The sequence below is a fragment of the Lolium rigidum genome, chromosome 1 (genome assembly GCF_022539505.1).
Source record: "Lolium rigidum isolate FL_2022 chromosome 1, APGP_CSIRO_Lrig_0.1, whole genome shotgun sequence".
Classification (NCBI taxonomy): domain Eukaryota; kingdom Viridiplantae; phylum Streptophyta; class Magnoliopsida; order Poales; family Poaceae; genus Lolium; species Lolium rigidum.
In genome coordinates this window covers 356,217,453-356,229,836 of record NC_061508.1, presented here as the reverse complement: position 1 = coordinate 356,229,836, position 12,384 = coordinate 356,217,453, and the positions used below count along the sequence as shown (strand labels likewise).

The following is a 12,384-nucleotide window of genomic DNA, read 5'->3' as shown; positions in this document are numbered from 1 at the left end:
TCTACGAACAATCCCACCATCAAGTCGCCAGGAAAATACACGAAACATACTAAATTATATTTTAATACAAGAGGCATCTAACATGCAATGGATTTTTAGTTTAACCCTGAAGCGCAATTCAAGAAAGTATATTAAACTATGTTGTGAATAACTCTATGCTTTCTTGGCACTATAGCATTATGATAGAACTATAGCGACAGTCCTTTACGTAGGTTGATCCAATCGTCCGATGGTACGTCAACGGCCGAGATGGTGTCCTAACTTGGAAGCACTCGTCCGACTCTCAATGCTAATAGTCATTGGAAGTTACCTATTATTCTCACATCCAAATATATCTTTCCTGTCTCTAAGTTACAGATTCCACGGTTCTACTACAGGGTGTTCTAGACTTGAGAGTACGAAGAGCACCTTAAGAGTATATATAACTGCCCTGAAATGAGAGTACCGAGAGCACCTTAAGAGTGCAAATGCCCGATACATCGAGCATATATCACTACTTACAAATAAAACTATTAGAAAAAGTCACGAAAGATGTGCAGAACATGCTAACAACGTTAACACAAGACACATCTGTCATGCAACAGATCTTTTGAATTTTAACTCGATCCATGGTTCAAGAAGGTCCAAGATTGATAGTTCACTCAAACTTGTTGTCAACAGACTTTACTTTGATTTTTTTGTCGATCGACATGAGAGTACCGAGAGCACCTTAAGAGTGCAAATGCCCGATACATTGAGCATATATCACTACTTACAAATAAAACTACTAGCAGAAAAAGTCACGAAAGATGTGCAGAACATGCTAACAACGTTAACACAAGACACATCTGTCATGCAACAGAATCTTTTGAATTTTAACTCGGTCCATGGTATAAGGAGGTCCAAAGATCGATAGTTCACTCAAATTTGTTGTCAACAAACTTTACTTCGATTCTTTTTGTCGATCTGGCACTTAAATGTGCACTTCAAATTGGTTCGCAAAAAAAAAAGTGCACTTCAAATGTCGTAGTTCAACTATAGAAGATGCACCCAATATTAAGGTCGTCAAATATCTATCGGACTTTTTCTGGCCTAGTCCTGAACGTGGTTTCGTCTACCGTCCGATCGTGCATCGACGGTTGAGATGGCGTCCTAACACGGAAGCCCTAGTCCCCCAAACATCCCTGGTCAATTCCCCTCGGCTTAAACCCCACCGTCGCCGTCTTCCCCTTTCCTCTCCCCACCCTCACCACACAGAGACCGGCGGCGGCGGCGATGGCCAAGAAGCTAGGGAAGAAGGCCCGCAAGTTCGCGAACAAGCACCTGCAGGGCGGCGCCAAGCGCAGCCGCAAGCTCCGCTCCCAGTTCAACCGCCGCACCCGCAAAGGTCCGTCCTTGCCCGGCCTCTGCCGCCCCTACCTCCGCCTCCCGCCTGCTGATTCAAACCTTTCTCTCTTGCTTCTTCAGATGGGAAGGGTCGGGAGGACGGCGGCCGCCTGGACGGCGACGGAGACGAGGAGATGCGCCGGAGCGAACCCACCATGTATGCCTCCATCATACATACCTGCCTCTGTTCGTGCTCTGTTTACATAGTTTTGCCGGGCGCTATAGGGTGTTGACTGTTGAGAATGCTCGGTAGTACCTAGTGATTTTACTTGGCCAGTTCATGCGACTCCAGCGTTAGGAACTTACGATGGATTGGTTTAGTACTAATCTCTCCTCATCGAGCTTGTTTCGCTGCTGTTTGGAATAGCAGCTATTGCTAGTCGCACTGGTACAATGGGGCATGCCACCGCTGCTAACTCCTAGCATTGGGGGAAACCAGCTAACCGGGATCTCAATGCAGCGGCTGGCACGACGATGCATATTGGACAGAGTATCATTTGAAGTCATTCTGTGATTACTTCTAGCCATTTGATTTTACCCAGCTTTGCAAATTTGAGTGTTGAGGGCGTGGGTTTCATCTTGTTTCCATATTTACCGTAGAACTTCATTCATGATAAAACTGTTGGTTAATTCATTAATCTTGAATTCTTTCGTTTATTTAACTAACTCAATATGCTTTTCTTCTAGGAACACACATGAAGATGTATCTACTTTGGCTAACTCTTTAGAGTTTCCGGAAGATGAGAACGAATTTGACGGGGATCTGTCCGACAGCGATGGCTATCTTTCAGAGGTATGCTTAGCTGTCTTTTACAGAGTGTCTTCATTCATCTGTTGGTAACCAATATTCATGTAGGAATAGTCACACCTACTATTTTTTTTCACGATCTTGATTTGACGTAATGTCCCTTTTCCATGTCAAGCTCAGACATATAAATACCATCAGCCGGAGTCAGTTTGCTTCAAATTTTGGATATAACTTTATTTGGTTTTTTCCTTATTGTTATGTCAATTTGGTAAGTAGCTCTAGGAGTTGACGAGTCTCTGCGGTTAGAAGGAGCAATTCGGTTGTTTGCCATTCATACTAAACTCGGTAGAGAATCCACTTGGTTGGAAATATTTTCACAAATTTGACGGAGGTGCTTAGATCAATTTTGAACCCACTGAGGAATCCCAAGTATGCTATGTAGTTTCTATTGGCAAGAAATAATGAACAAGTTCGTTTTATGTGGTTATAGCGTGTTTGTTCTGCATGTAACTTTGGCACATAAAAACTGCCCGTTATTGCTTTGCAAAATCAGTCATGTGGTTGGATCTGCTGTTTATAATGCTATTGCTTATTGGCCTTTATAAAATGCTGATTGATGCTTGAAATGCAGGATCCTGAGTGTCCGTACTATTCTGACAGTGAGGATGGCGATGTTGTCAAAGGTTATTGTGTGTTTTTAACGCATGTTGAATTTTGTGGTGCATTAGTTTCTAAGCATCAGAATATCTATTGCAGATTGTATTGTACAAGATGGTCTCGACGGACAGAACAATGATATGAGTTTAGCGGTAAAAAAGCAAAAGAAGAAGTTGAAGAAGTTGTTGGATAAGGTGAAAACTTCCTTAGATCTTGCCATCTTATTTGCTGGATATATAGTGCTTGGTTTAGGTCTGTACTCTGTAGTTATGTTTCCAATCACCCCTCGTATAAAAAAACGATGTAGACTAACTGTTTAATCTTGAACTGAGCGTCGTAGATTGTTCTTTTTTGCTAGAACTAGAATTAATCTACACTATTATAATCTGGTCTATAACCATATAAGCGGTGTATGTCTTTTCATTTTCTTGATTTGTGTGAGCTTTCTACATATATACAGATTAATGCATGATTTTTCTCTCAAAGCGAACATGATACCTGGAATCACACAGGTTCTTATAGATACTGGTTATGTAGTGAAATGACTGTTCGCCATGCTTGTTAATGTCGATATCGTCTGGAGCACATGATGGTTCATATGTACATTAGCTGTGTTTTCTGGAATTCTGTGGCTGCGGTCTGCATTTTAGGTGATCTATTATCAGGGTTCTCAGTGTTTGTTGTATTTGTAGGACCCTGAGTTTGCAAACTTCCTTGGGAAGTGGGAATCGGAATTGGTGAGCCATGAAAGTGACGAAGTAAGTGCTACTTATTGTTCCTGTTCTACCTGCTGCAATTCATGTACAACCTTTTTATAATGTACTTCTCACACTCAAAAGGATCTCATAAAATAGTTCTTCTTTTGCTATTGTTTTGTTCTAATCTTTAACAGGATTCAGATGAACAAGATGAGATGGATTCCGGGGACGATGGTGTTGATGCTGGTGATAAAAATCCTCCTAGCGATAAGATTCTTACAAGCAAGACAATAAGTGAATGGTGTCAGCTAGTTTCAAAGGACCCTAAAGCACCTGCCTTGCGTAACTTACTAAATGCTTTTCGGGATGCATGTCGATTTGGTCTGCACTCAAATAGCCTTTCCACGCAGAGACTTCAAAGTACCGAAGTATTTCATCAGATAATTACATTCATTCTTTCTGAGGCAGACAACATTTTCCGTTCTCTCTTAGACATTCCTGATGATGACAAAGGGAAACTTATGAATCTGAGAAATGGACAGAAATGGCAAGATGTCGAGCCGCTCATAAAGTCTTACTTGCGGAATTGTCTTGATCTGCTTAGTCAACTTACTGATAACCAAATACTTACCACTGTCCTGACTCGGCTTCGAGCATCTGCGGTATATTTTTCTGCATATCCATCAACATCAAGGAGGCTTCTAAAGGTATTGCTGTTTGTTGGTGATGTTGTCTGTTCATATTAAATTTGGCTTTGCTTGTTATTTTTGTTCTTCCGGAGGAAATTCATCTCTCAAACCTGTTCTGGTCAATCATATCAGATCGGTTGAGGACTGCTGGAATGAGATTTTGTTTGTTTTTTCCCCGTGAAATGTCTATTTTGGAAAATATCCATATATAAGAGTACTTGCACCATTTTTTTTGTTTATTAAGAAAGAATGTGAACAAGAGGAAAAAATTGATTGTTGTTTGGGTTGGAACACTGTTGTGAAAATTGTGTTTGCAGAGAATCGATCTCCCTTCCTTTAGTGTTTTGAACAAATCATATATTTGTGGTAGTGCAATGAATATTTCAAAAACTTTGAAGAGGTCATAATTGATATGTTTGTTCTGCAGTTTCATATTTGTAGTGTTGCTATTTTGGATCCAGTACACATCCACCTGGTCTTAAACCCTTGATGCATTGTCACAGTGCTTATGTCTTGAATATTCAAAATTCACCTGGTCTTCAACCATCCTATGACTGTTTGGAGATGGTCGTCCAATATTTTTGTCATGCATATTGGCTGACCCTTCAATTTGTATACTATCTCATTGTATATGTATATTTACTCTGCAGATCTTAGTTCACTTCTGGGCAAGTGGTGACCAGAGCTTGTCCCTCTCTTCATTTCTTATGATTCGAGAAGTGGTTTCACTGTTACCTGACTGTCTGGATCTCTGCTTGACCAAAGGATATAATACATACCTTTCCAGTTCGAAGCTTGTGGACAACAGAAATATAAAGAATATTGATCTTTTTATGAACTGTCTGGTGGAACTTTATTCGCTGGATGTCCAGAAATCAGGTGAAAGGGCAGCAACTTCCGTGGGACAATTGAGTGCTATTCTTAGACAGGTGTCTAAATCAAAGGAAAAGGTACACATCAATGCTTTATATTTGTAGCTGTGCTTGCACTTTATTTACCTTTAATAGGGGTATTTTAGTGTTCCTACCGTATCATGTGGACAGATCCTTTGGACTTGCTTGTATTTTGAGAGATATTCTATTTTCCCGCTTCCAAACAAGGCTTTAAGGTGTATCTGGATTGACCAGTTGCAGCAAACTTTCTCCTCCATTATTTTCTTCGGGAGATTCTTCTTAATTAATGGTCACATTTGCTAAAAACATTAAAGATTCCACCATTCTCCATCCATTATTTTCTTATCCTGGCATATATATTCCATCTGTTTGATTTCTTATACACAGTGATGGTGAATTCACAAACTGCACCATACTTGCTAATTTGTTCTTGCCATAACTTTACTTGTCAATGATTTTTCTTTGTATTGCAATCATACATGCTTTTCACACCCACAAAACAAAGCAGAATGGTTGTTTTCATTTGAGCATGGACTTGGAGTCTTAGCCTTCTGGTTGTTGGCTTCTATTTACTCTTTTGGTATCACATGATTATTGATTGATTCTCTTTTATGCTTGTGATTGCAGGAAGACCTCTTGAAGATTGATAACTGGCAATATATTAACTGTATAAACCTATGGGTTAGGTTTATTTGTGTTAATTACAAGGATTGCCACAACGTCCATTCATTATTATCCTCAGTTGCACAGATAATAAGAGGAGTGGCTTATTTATTGCCAGGCATGCGATACTTACCATTGAGACTGAAGCTTGCGCAGATGCTAAATGAGCTTTTGAATTGCAATCAGACGTTCTTTCCAGTTCCATCTTTGATATTTGGTTGCCTAGAATTTAGGGAAATCTTTCAGAAAGAACAAACAGAAAAAACAAACATTCACTTTTCATCACTATTGAAGGTATTGCATTTTTATCTGGCCTGTATTGCTCAGTTATAGTATCTGGAATTTTTGCGTGCTCTCATGTTTGTCTGAAGTCACCAAAATGTCCATTATTATTCTGTTCCTAAAAAAAGTTTTTGTGAAGCATATACTCTTTGGTCACCCATCTCAAATGACTAAACGTTTATTAAAAGAGTGCTAGAGTACTATTTTCTATGTGCAGATTAGTTACAATTTTCTGATAATGGTGGTGGTGGTTTCATCTTCTGATAATGGTTTTGATTAGCTACTCTTTTCTATGTGCTAGGTGCCAAGGAATCTGCTTAAATCAAGAGATTTCCAAGAGCAGTGCATTCTTTCAGCTATTGAGGTACTGTCGGCTCATTTTGCCCAGTGGAGCTATCATGTTGCTTTCCCAGAAGTGGCCACCATTCCACTCATCCTCCTGAAAAGATTGCATGAGCAGACAACAATTGATTCCCTTCACCGTCCTCTTAAACGACTGATAGACCAGGTGCGGACAGTCAAAGCACGTACGCCAGTTATTTATAAGGAGGCCTACACATTATGTGGATATTTTCAAATTTTGATTAATGTCAACAGATTCCTTACAACATTTAAACTTGTGTCTGCATTTTTTCGGGAACTGCATTTCATTCTTTTGATCACCTTTGGGTATTTCCTTTGATAGATAGCTTCCCTATTCTGAATCTGCAGGTGAGCGAGAACAGGGATTTTGTACAGAGGAAGAGAGAGGTTGTTTCTTTCTCACCAAACGACATGTCATCAGTTGAGAGCTTCCTCGAGGTCGGATTCTCCCCCCTTTATTGTGACACATTTATTTTAAACAGTCCATGTTTACGCTTGCAGACCTGACACTCCTTTGAAATAATGCAGGACGAGAAGATGAGTGGAAACGCATCCTTCACGCAGTATTACGAATTGGTATCAAAGAATCGTCAATCGAGAGGTAAGAGTGACCTTTGTGTTTTTTGATATAAACAACATCGCCATATTCAATTCAACGGGTTTTCTGATATCCGGAAGGGGTTTGCAGGAAGAAAGTTTGTGTGAAGGCAAACACTGAGAACGTTTTAGCTGATTGGGTGCCACAAGAGGGATAGTTGATGACGAAGTGATGAATGAATTGAATTTACACTTGTGGTATTATTGAAGGTAGCTTCTTCGAATTATTGACACTGTTGCTGAGCAGATAAGCTGTGAATGTAACCCCACCTTTTTTGAAAGATAGGAAATTTGGAAGACTCAGAACTCTATAGCAGTTTATGATTAGTTTTATTAGTTTATGATTAATTTTGGATCTCAGCCGAGCTCTGTTTCTTTGCTTGCACTTTCCTCGGTGAAGTTTGGTCCAAGATAGAATACCCCTCGGACCATTCAAATGAGGATCGCCAATCTATCCTTTACCTAGAGGAGAAAATTGATAGACTGAGATGTTCATTTTTTTTCCTACTAGAGAGCCTCCAGACTTGCTTACTTCTAGGCTTGCATGATACTCCTTGTGTCTGTATTTAGATGGAGCACACGTGTTTGGGTCTAACTTTCATCATCAATATGATCAACAAAACATGGTTATTTCATCCGAAATTAGCAGGCCTCGAGAAGAAGCCCGTATCTGTGATGAATGGAGTAGTATTCTTTATTTTTTTGAACCAGAGCGCCCCAGAAGGGGCTTGAACCTTTCAGTAAAATAACAGAGGAGCTGCAAATTTGTTACAAAGGACCCCAAGAAATAAGAGAGTTACACATGGATCCCTAGTACTTGTAGAAAGGACCTTGCTAAAAGATCTAAATTGCGATCTAATCCTTCCTCTTCCCCACTGAGGAGCGAAGAACACAGCTCGCTGCAGCCATGGGCAAAGATGGGTATGAAACCACTTGTCTTCGACCTGGCAAAGCCCCCTAGCGCGTTGAAACATGGCCTCTGAAGGGAGGTTGAAATCATGTCGGAGCACACCTGCGTTGATAAGACATCTTGGCCACTGATCTGAAAGCAGAAGAGAAGGTTCATGTACCCCAAATCCACTCAAGCAAAGCAGCAGATGAACGTCGACACCTAGGCATGAGGATTAACCTACCAGCTAGCCCAAAGTTTCTGCCACGGACTCGGAAGGGCAGGCAGAGATGTCGGTGGCGACAAACATCAGAGCTCAGAAGAGTGGATTCTCTGGTATCCTAGCAAACCAGAGAGGAGGTTGCCGAAAGAGAGGAGAGGAGCTCCGAGTCGTGCTCACCACCATTGTGAGCATCTTGCTGGAGATCCAAATCTTGCACAACCGCCGCCGATCTGCAAAGAGAGATCCCAAATCCTGGATCTAGGGATTTGACCTCCACATCAAGCTTATTCTGCGGGGAGGAAGAACTCAAGCAGCAGCCATCGGCACGACGCCGCTGCCACCCGCTAGACTCCCAACTCCGGCCACCCGACGCTGCTTGGAAACGCCGAGCGCTCTCCAACCACCGTCATAGTGTCAAACTCCGCTAGGGGAACATAGACTACTCCTAATCTACTATGTGCAGAGAGGATCTGGCCTCCCCTCTCCTAGTCACTCCGGCCGCTGAGGCCGCCGGAGGAGAGGGAGAGGGGAGCCGGTGGAGAGAGAGCGACTCTCACATTACTATTCATGCATCAGAGCTGGTAAGGGGGGGAGGGGGGAGGATGGCCTTGGCTACAACAGAGTAGTATTCTCTAGGCTCTTTTGGCTCCGATATCTTTTAGGAAAATGCTTCTATTCCGTCGGAGGCACGCGCGATCGCACCCTCCGGATGCGCGTCCGTCGGATGGACTTGATTTGCTGTCTAATATTGTGCCACGCGTCCTCTTTAATGACTAACACGTTCTCAGCTGGCAGCAGTATTGGGTCCACCACGACCGTTCTCGTCCTCCACCCACCGTTCTATTCTATCTCTTCCCATCTTATCTGCTCTCGATGACCGACGCCATGTCCATGTCCTGCTCCGCAAGCCTACTTTCTCCTCCTTCCTAGGCTCCAGCCCAAGCCCTCTACATCCTCCTCCTTCCGATAGATCTCCCGACCGCCTCCGAGGTCAGCGAAAGCCGGCGAGCTCCTTTGATTTGGGAGCAGGGCTAGTAGAGTGGCCACACGCGCCGCCGTATTCTGCAATCGGCGCCGGCGGCGGTGCTCAAGTGGTGCGGTGGTAGGCGCTGCTTCCATCGACGGCTGACGCTGCTCCCATGGGCGGCCAAACCTGCTCCCACACTTGGACGTCGATGCTCTGACGGGCGGCCGGACCTGCTCCCACACTTGGCCGTCGATGCTCCGACGGGCATCCGTACCTGCTCCGACGGGCTGGCGGCGATGCTCCCTTCATTCGTGGCTGATGCTCCCACGGGAGGCTGGACCTGCTTCCACGGCCGGCCGGCGATGCTCCCGTCGTCGGCGGCCCTGCTCCCACGGGAGGGCGGCGATGCTTCCACGGCCAGGCGGCGATGCTCCCGTCATCGTCGGCGGTGCTTCGACAGGTAGCCGAACCTGCTCCCACGGGCGGGCGGTGATGATCCCATCGTCGCCGGCGATGCTACCATCGTCTGTCGTGGTGCTCCCACGGGGGCCCTGGATGCTCCCATCGTCCGTACGTGGTGCTGCCGGCAGGGATGCTGCAAACAGGAGGCAACACTGCTACTGAAGATCTGCGGTGGTGCTACGTAAGGCCACCGGCAGTGCTGCAAGGTTGGTTACCGGAGTTAAGGGAGGAGCTGCAATTTGGGGCCTGGACCCTGGATGCTTCAAGCGGGGGAGGGGATGCTACCGGAGGTGTGTGGTGGTGCTACAAGGGCCCAACGACATTGCTTTGCACCGGTGATGTCACGTCGGGCTCCGGCGACGCCGACGTGCATGGAGGGGATGTGCGACGCGGGGAGAAGATGCTTCATCGGCAACTCCCTTGACGGGGTTCTCCGGCGAGGTCCCCGACAGGGGGTTCTCCGGCGAGGTCCCCGACAAGGTTTCCCGACGATGGCGAAACACACTCGACGGGGTTCTCCGGCGACGTTCCTGGCGGGGTTCTCCGGCGACGTTCCTGGCGGGGTTCTCCGGCGACGGCCATGGGTCACGGAGTAGCAACCGCAACACGGGTTTGAGGAAACATTGGTGTGCCGGCTCAGTTTCTCTATTTTTTAAGAGAGAAAAGAAAGAGGACGGGACACGTGTCGAACGCTCCATCCGGAGGTTCGGGGGCTTCAATCCTCCGGAGGATTATCAGCACGTCCCTATCTTTTAGTAGTACTCCCTTTGTTTCGAATTATTATTTGTTGTAGGTTTGTCTAGCTAGATATGTTGGACACGTTTGAGGTTTAGGGTATAGAGCTACACGGAACAAATTAGACTAATCTGTGATGTCTAATTCAGGATAGAGAGAATGAAGTTTTCTTATCCTTTTTATTGCTCCAGTACATATAAACACTTGCCTATCAAATACAGTACTAGAATTATAATGCGAAACAGTCGGAGTGTGCCGAGGTGGGCACGATGCAACAGCAGGTTGGTTTGCAGCTTGCGCTAGGGGAGGAAGGAAATGGAGACGATGGACTCTGCGTGCACGTCGCAGTTTGGTGCTTGCTGGCTGCTGCTCAAGGGAACGACGTTGCAGTCAGTTCGGGCCCCAGAGGAGCAGGTGCAGGAGCATCTCCCTCTTGTCGATCCCGGCGGCCTCCGCCTGAGCTCCGGCGGTCATCCGCCGTGGCACCTCCCGCTCCCTCTCCGGCTCCGCCTTCAACATCGTGCTTGCTAGTCTCGCCGGCTGGGTCTTGTCAGCCGTCGTCGTTGCTCCATGCTGGCTGGCGCACGCGGCTGCTGGCTGCCGCCGCTCACCCAGCTTGCCGCCGCCGCCGCGCAGCGAGGCGCGGACGGTGGACTCGCGCCTGCAGCCCTGCCCGTCGCACATGCCGGACTGATATCCTGAAGTACTCAATGGGGCAACTCGCAACTCGCTTGATTTGACTCTGGCTTGAAGACGTACGTGAGCGTATCTCAATTTATAGCGCACAGCTGAGCGGTGGCATAGTTTTTCTCGGGTGCGCGGCGACGGCGAGTCAGGGGGCGCGTTTGGCGGTGGCGACTGGGTTGGTTCCAGGTGAATCCAGGAACTGGGGATCGGGCGTCCACGGTTTTGGCTGGCCCGTCGATCGGGACACGACGACTCGACAGTCGACACAAGGCACAGCGCGAGCGAACCCAAGGAAGGAACGGCCACGCGGGGGACGCACCTGGGTCGGCCAGTGGACCTTGTTTGGCACCGACACCTGCGACAACGAGCCACCGATAGTCCGATACCATGCGCGTTCTCGAGATTCCGGCTGTGAAAAATGAACTCCTTTCGTGATCGATCTCATCCCGTCATCCGTATATGCTATGTTGATTCCGTCGTACGTATGGAATGGATCATCGTCCGATTAACTCTTGTAATCGTGAAGAAAGGAACGTTGTCCACACGCGTACGAGTAGTAGGACCGAAGGACGGCATCACGTGTAGGATTTCAGTTTGTCGAGTGACAGCTGACTAGCCACCCACCGGGTCTCCTCCGAGCGCCTGGTTTTTGGGAACCCGGGTGTAGTCTATTCGACTGAAACTAGCAGCCGTCGCCCCCTGTTTCCCCCACACTCCTCGCTTGCCGCCACGCTCCCTGCCCGCGTATAAACACCTCCACGACAGACCGCTTCTAGCCCAGAGCAAGCAAACATCAAGCCACGTACAGACTTCCACAATCCGCCAAAGCCTCAACGCGCGGGACATCCATCGACCGGCTGAAGCAAAAAATGAGCTTGTCTGCGAGCAAGAAGGCGTCGTCGCTGGTGGTGGCGACGAGCATGGCGGCCGTGGAGGCGCTCAAGGACCAGGCGGGGCTGTGCCGCTGGGACTACGCGCTCCGATCGCTCTACCAGCGCGGCCGCCGCGCCGTCCCCGTCTCCCTCTCTTCTTCCACCTCCCAGGCGGCGAGCAACGGAGCAGCCGTCGCCGGCGTCGCCAGGGCTGCGCGGCCCGGGCGGTCCGAGGAGGAGAAGCTGCGCAAGGCGTATCACATCGTCTGCTGGGGGCCCAACTGATTATTTGTTCTGCTATTCTGTCGCTCAAACCACAAATGGTGGTGCATAAATCGAGTTATATGTATATTTGCAAGAATCTGTCTCTCAGGACATACGTACCTGTCATCAACCTGTTCGCCCTTGAATCTTGTCATCTACGGATGCATCCAGCTTTCAGTCCTCTCTCAAATAAATCCTCTTTACTGGCACTGCACCGCACTAGTTAGCATCTCTTCATTAGTTTCCAAATTCGATTGCTATATACATTTCATTTTCAGGCGCCAAAGAATTAGTAGTTTTGACTGCGAAAGGGAACCCTGTATCATAGGT

The 12,384-nt window shown here is 46.5% G+C and overlaps 3 protein-coding genes across 3 annotated transcripts; 2 read left to right on the top strand and 1 right to left on the bottom strand.

Annotated features, from left to right (window-relative positions):
• Positions 1-1,235: 1,235 nt before the first annotated feature.
• On the top strand, positions 1,236-7,213 carry LOC124665619 (nucleolar complex-associated protein 2-like). Its single transcript, XM_047203018.1, has 13 exons — positions 1,236-1,366; positions 1,447-1,522; positions 2,053-2,158; positions 2,745-2,796; positions 2,870-2,964; positions 3,463-3,528; positions 3,663-4,175; positions 4,808-5,107; positions 5,678-6,007; positions 6,297-6,503; positions 6,707-6,796; positions 6,887-6,959; positions 7,203-7,213. The coding sequence occupies exons 1-13, from the start codon at positions 1,255-1,257 to the stop codon at positions 7,211-7,213; spliced, it is 2,031 nt and encodes a 676-aa protein (XP_047058974.1). The 5' UTR covers positions 1,236-1,254.
• Positions 7,214-10,621: 3,408 nt separating this feature from the next.
• LOC124684668 lies at positions 10,622-10,915 on the bottom strand. The gene has a single exon (XM_047218938.1). The coding sequence runs from the start codon at positions 10,913-10,915 to the stop codon at positions 10,622-10,624; it is 294 nt and encodes a 97-aa protein (XP_047074894.1).
• An 872-nt stretch (positions 10,916-11,787) lies between these two features.
• LOC124684667 lies at positions 11,788-12,149 on the top strand. The gene has a single exon (XM_047218937.1). The coding sequence runs from the start codon at positions 11,788-11,790 to the stop codon at positions 12,073-12,075; it is 288 nt and encodes a 95-aa protein (XP_047074893.1). The 3' UTR covers positions 12,076-12,149.
• The last annotated feature ends 235 nt before the right edge of the window (positions 12,150-12,384 follow it).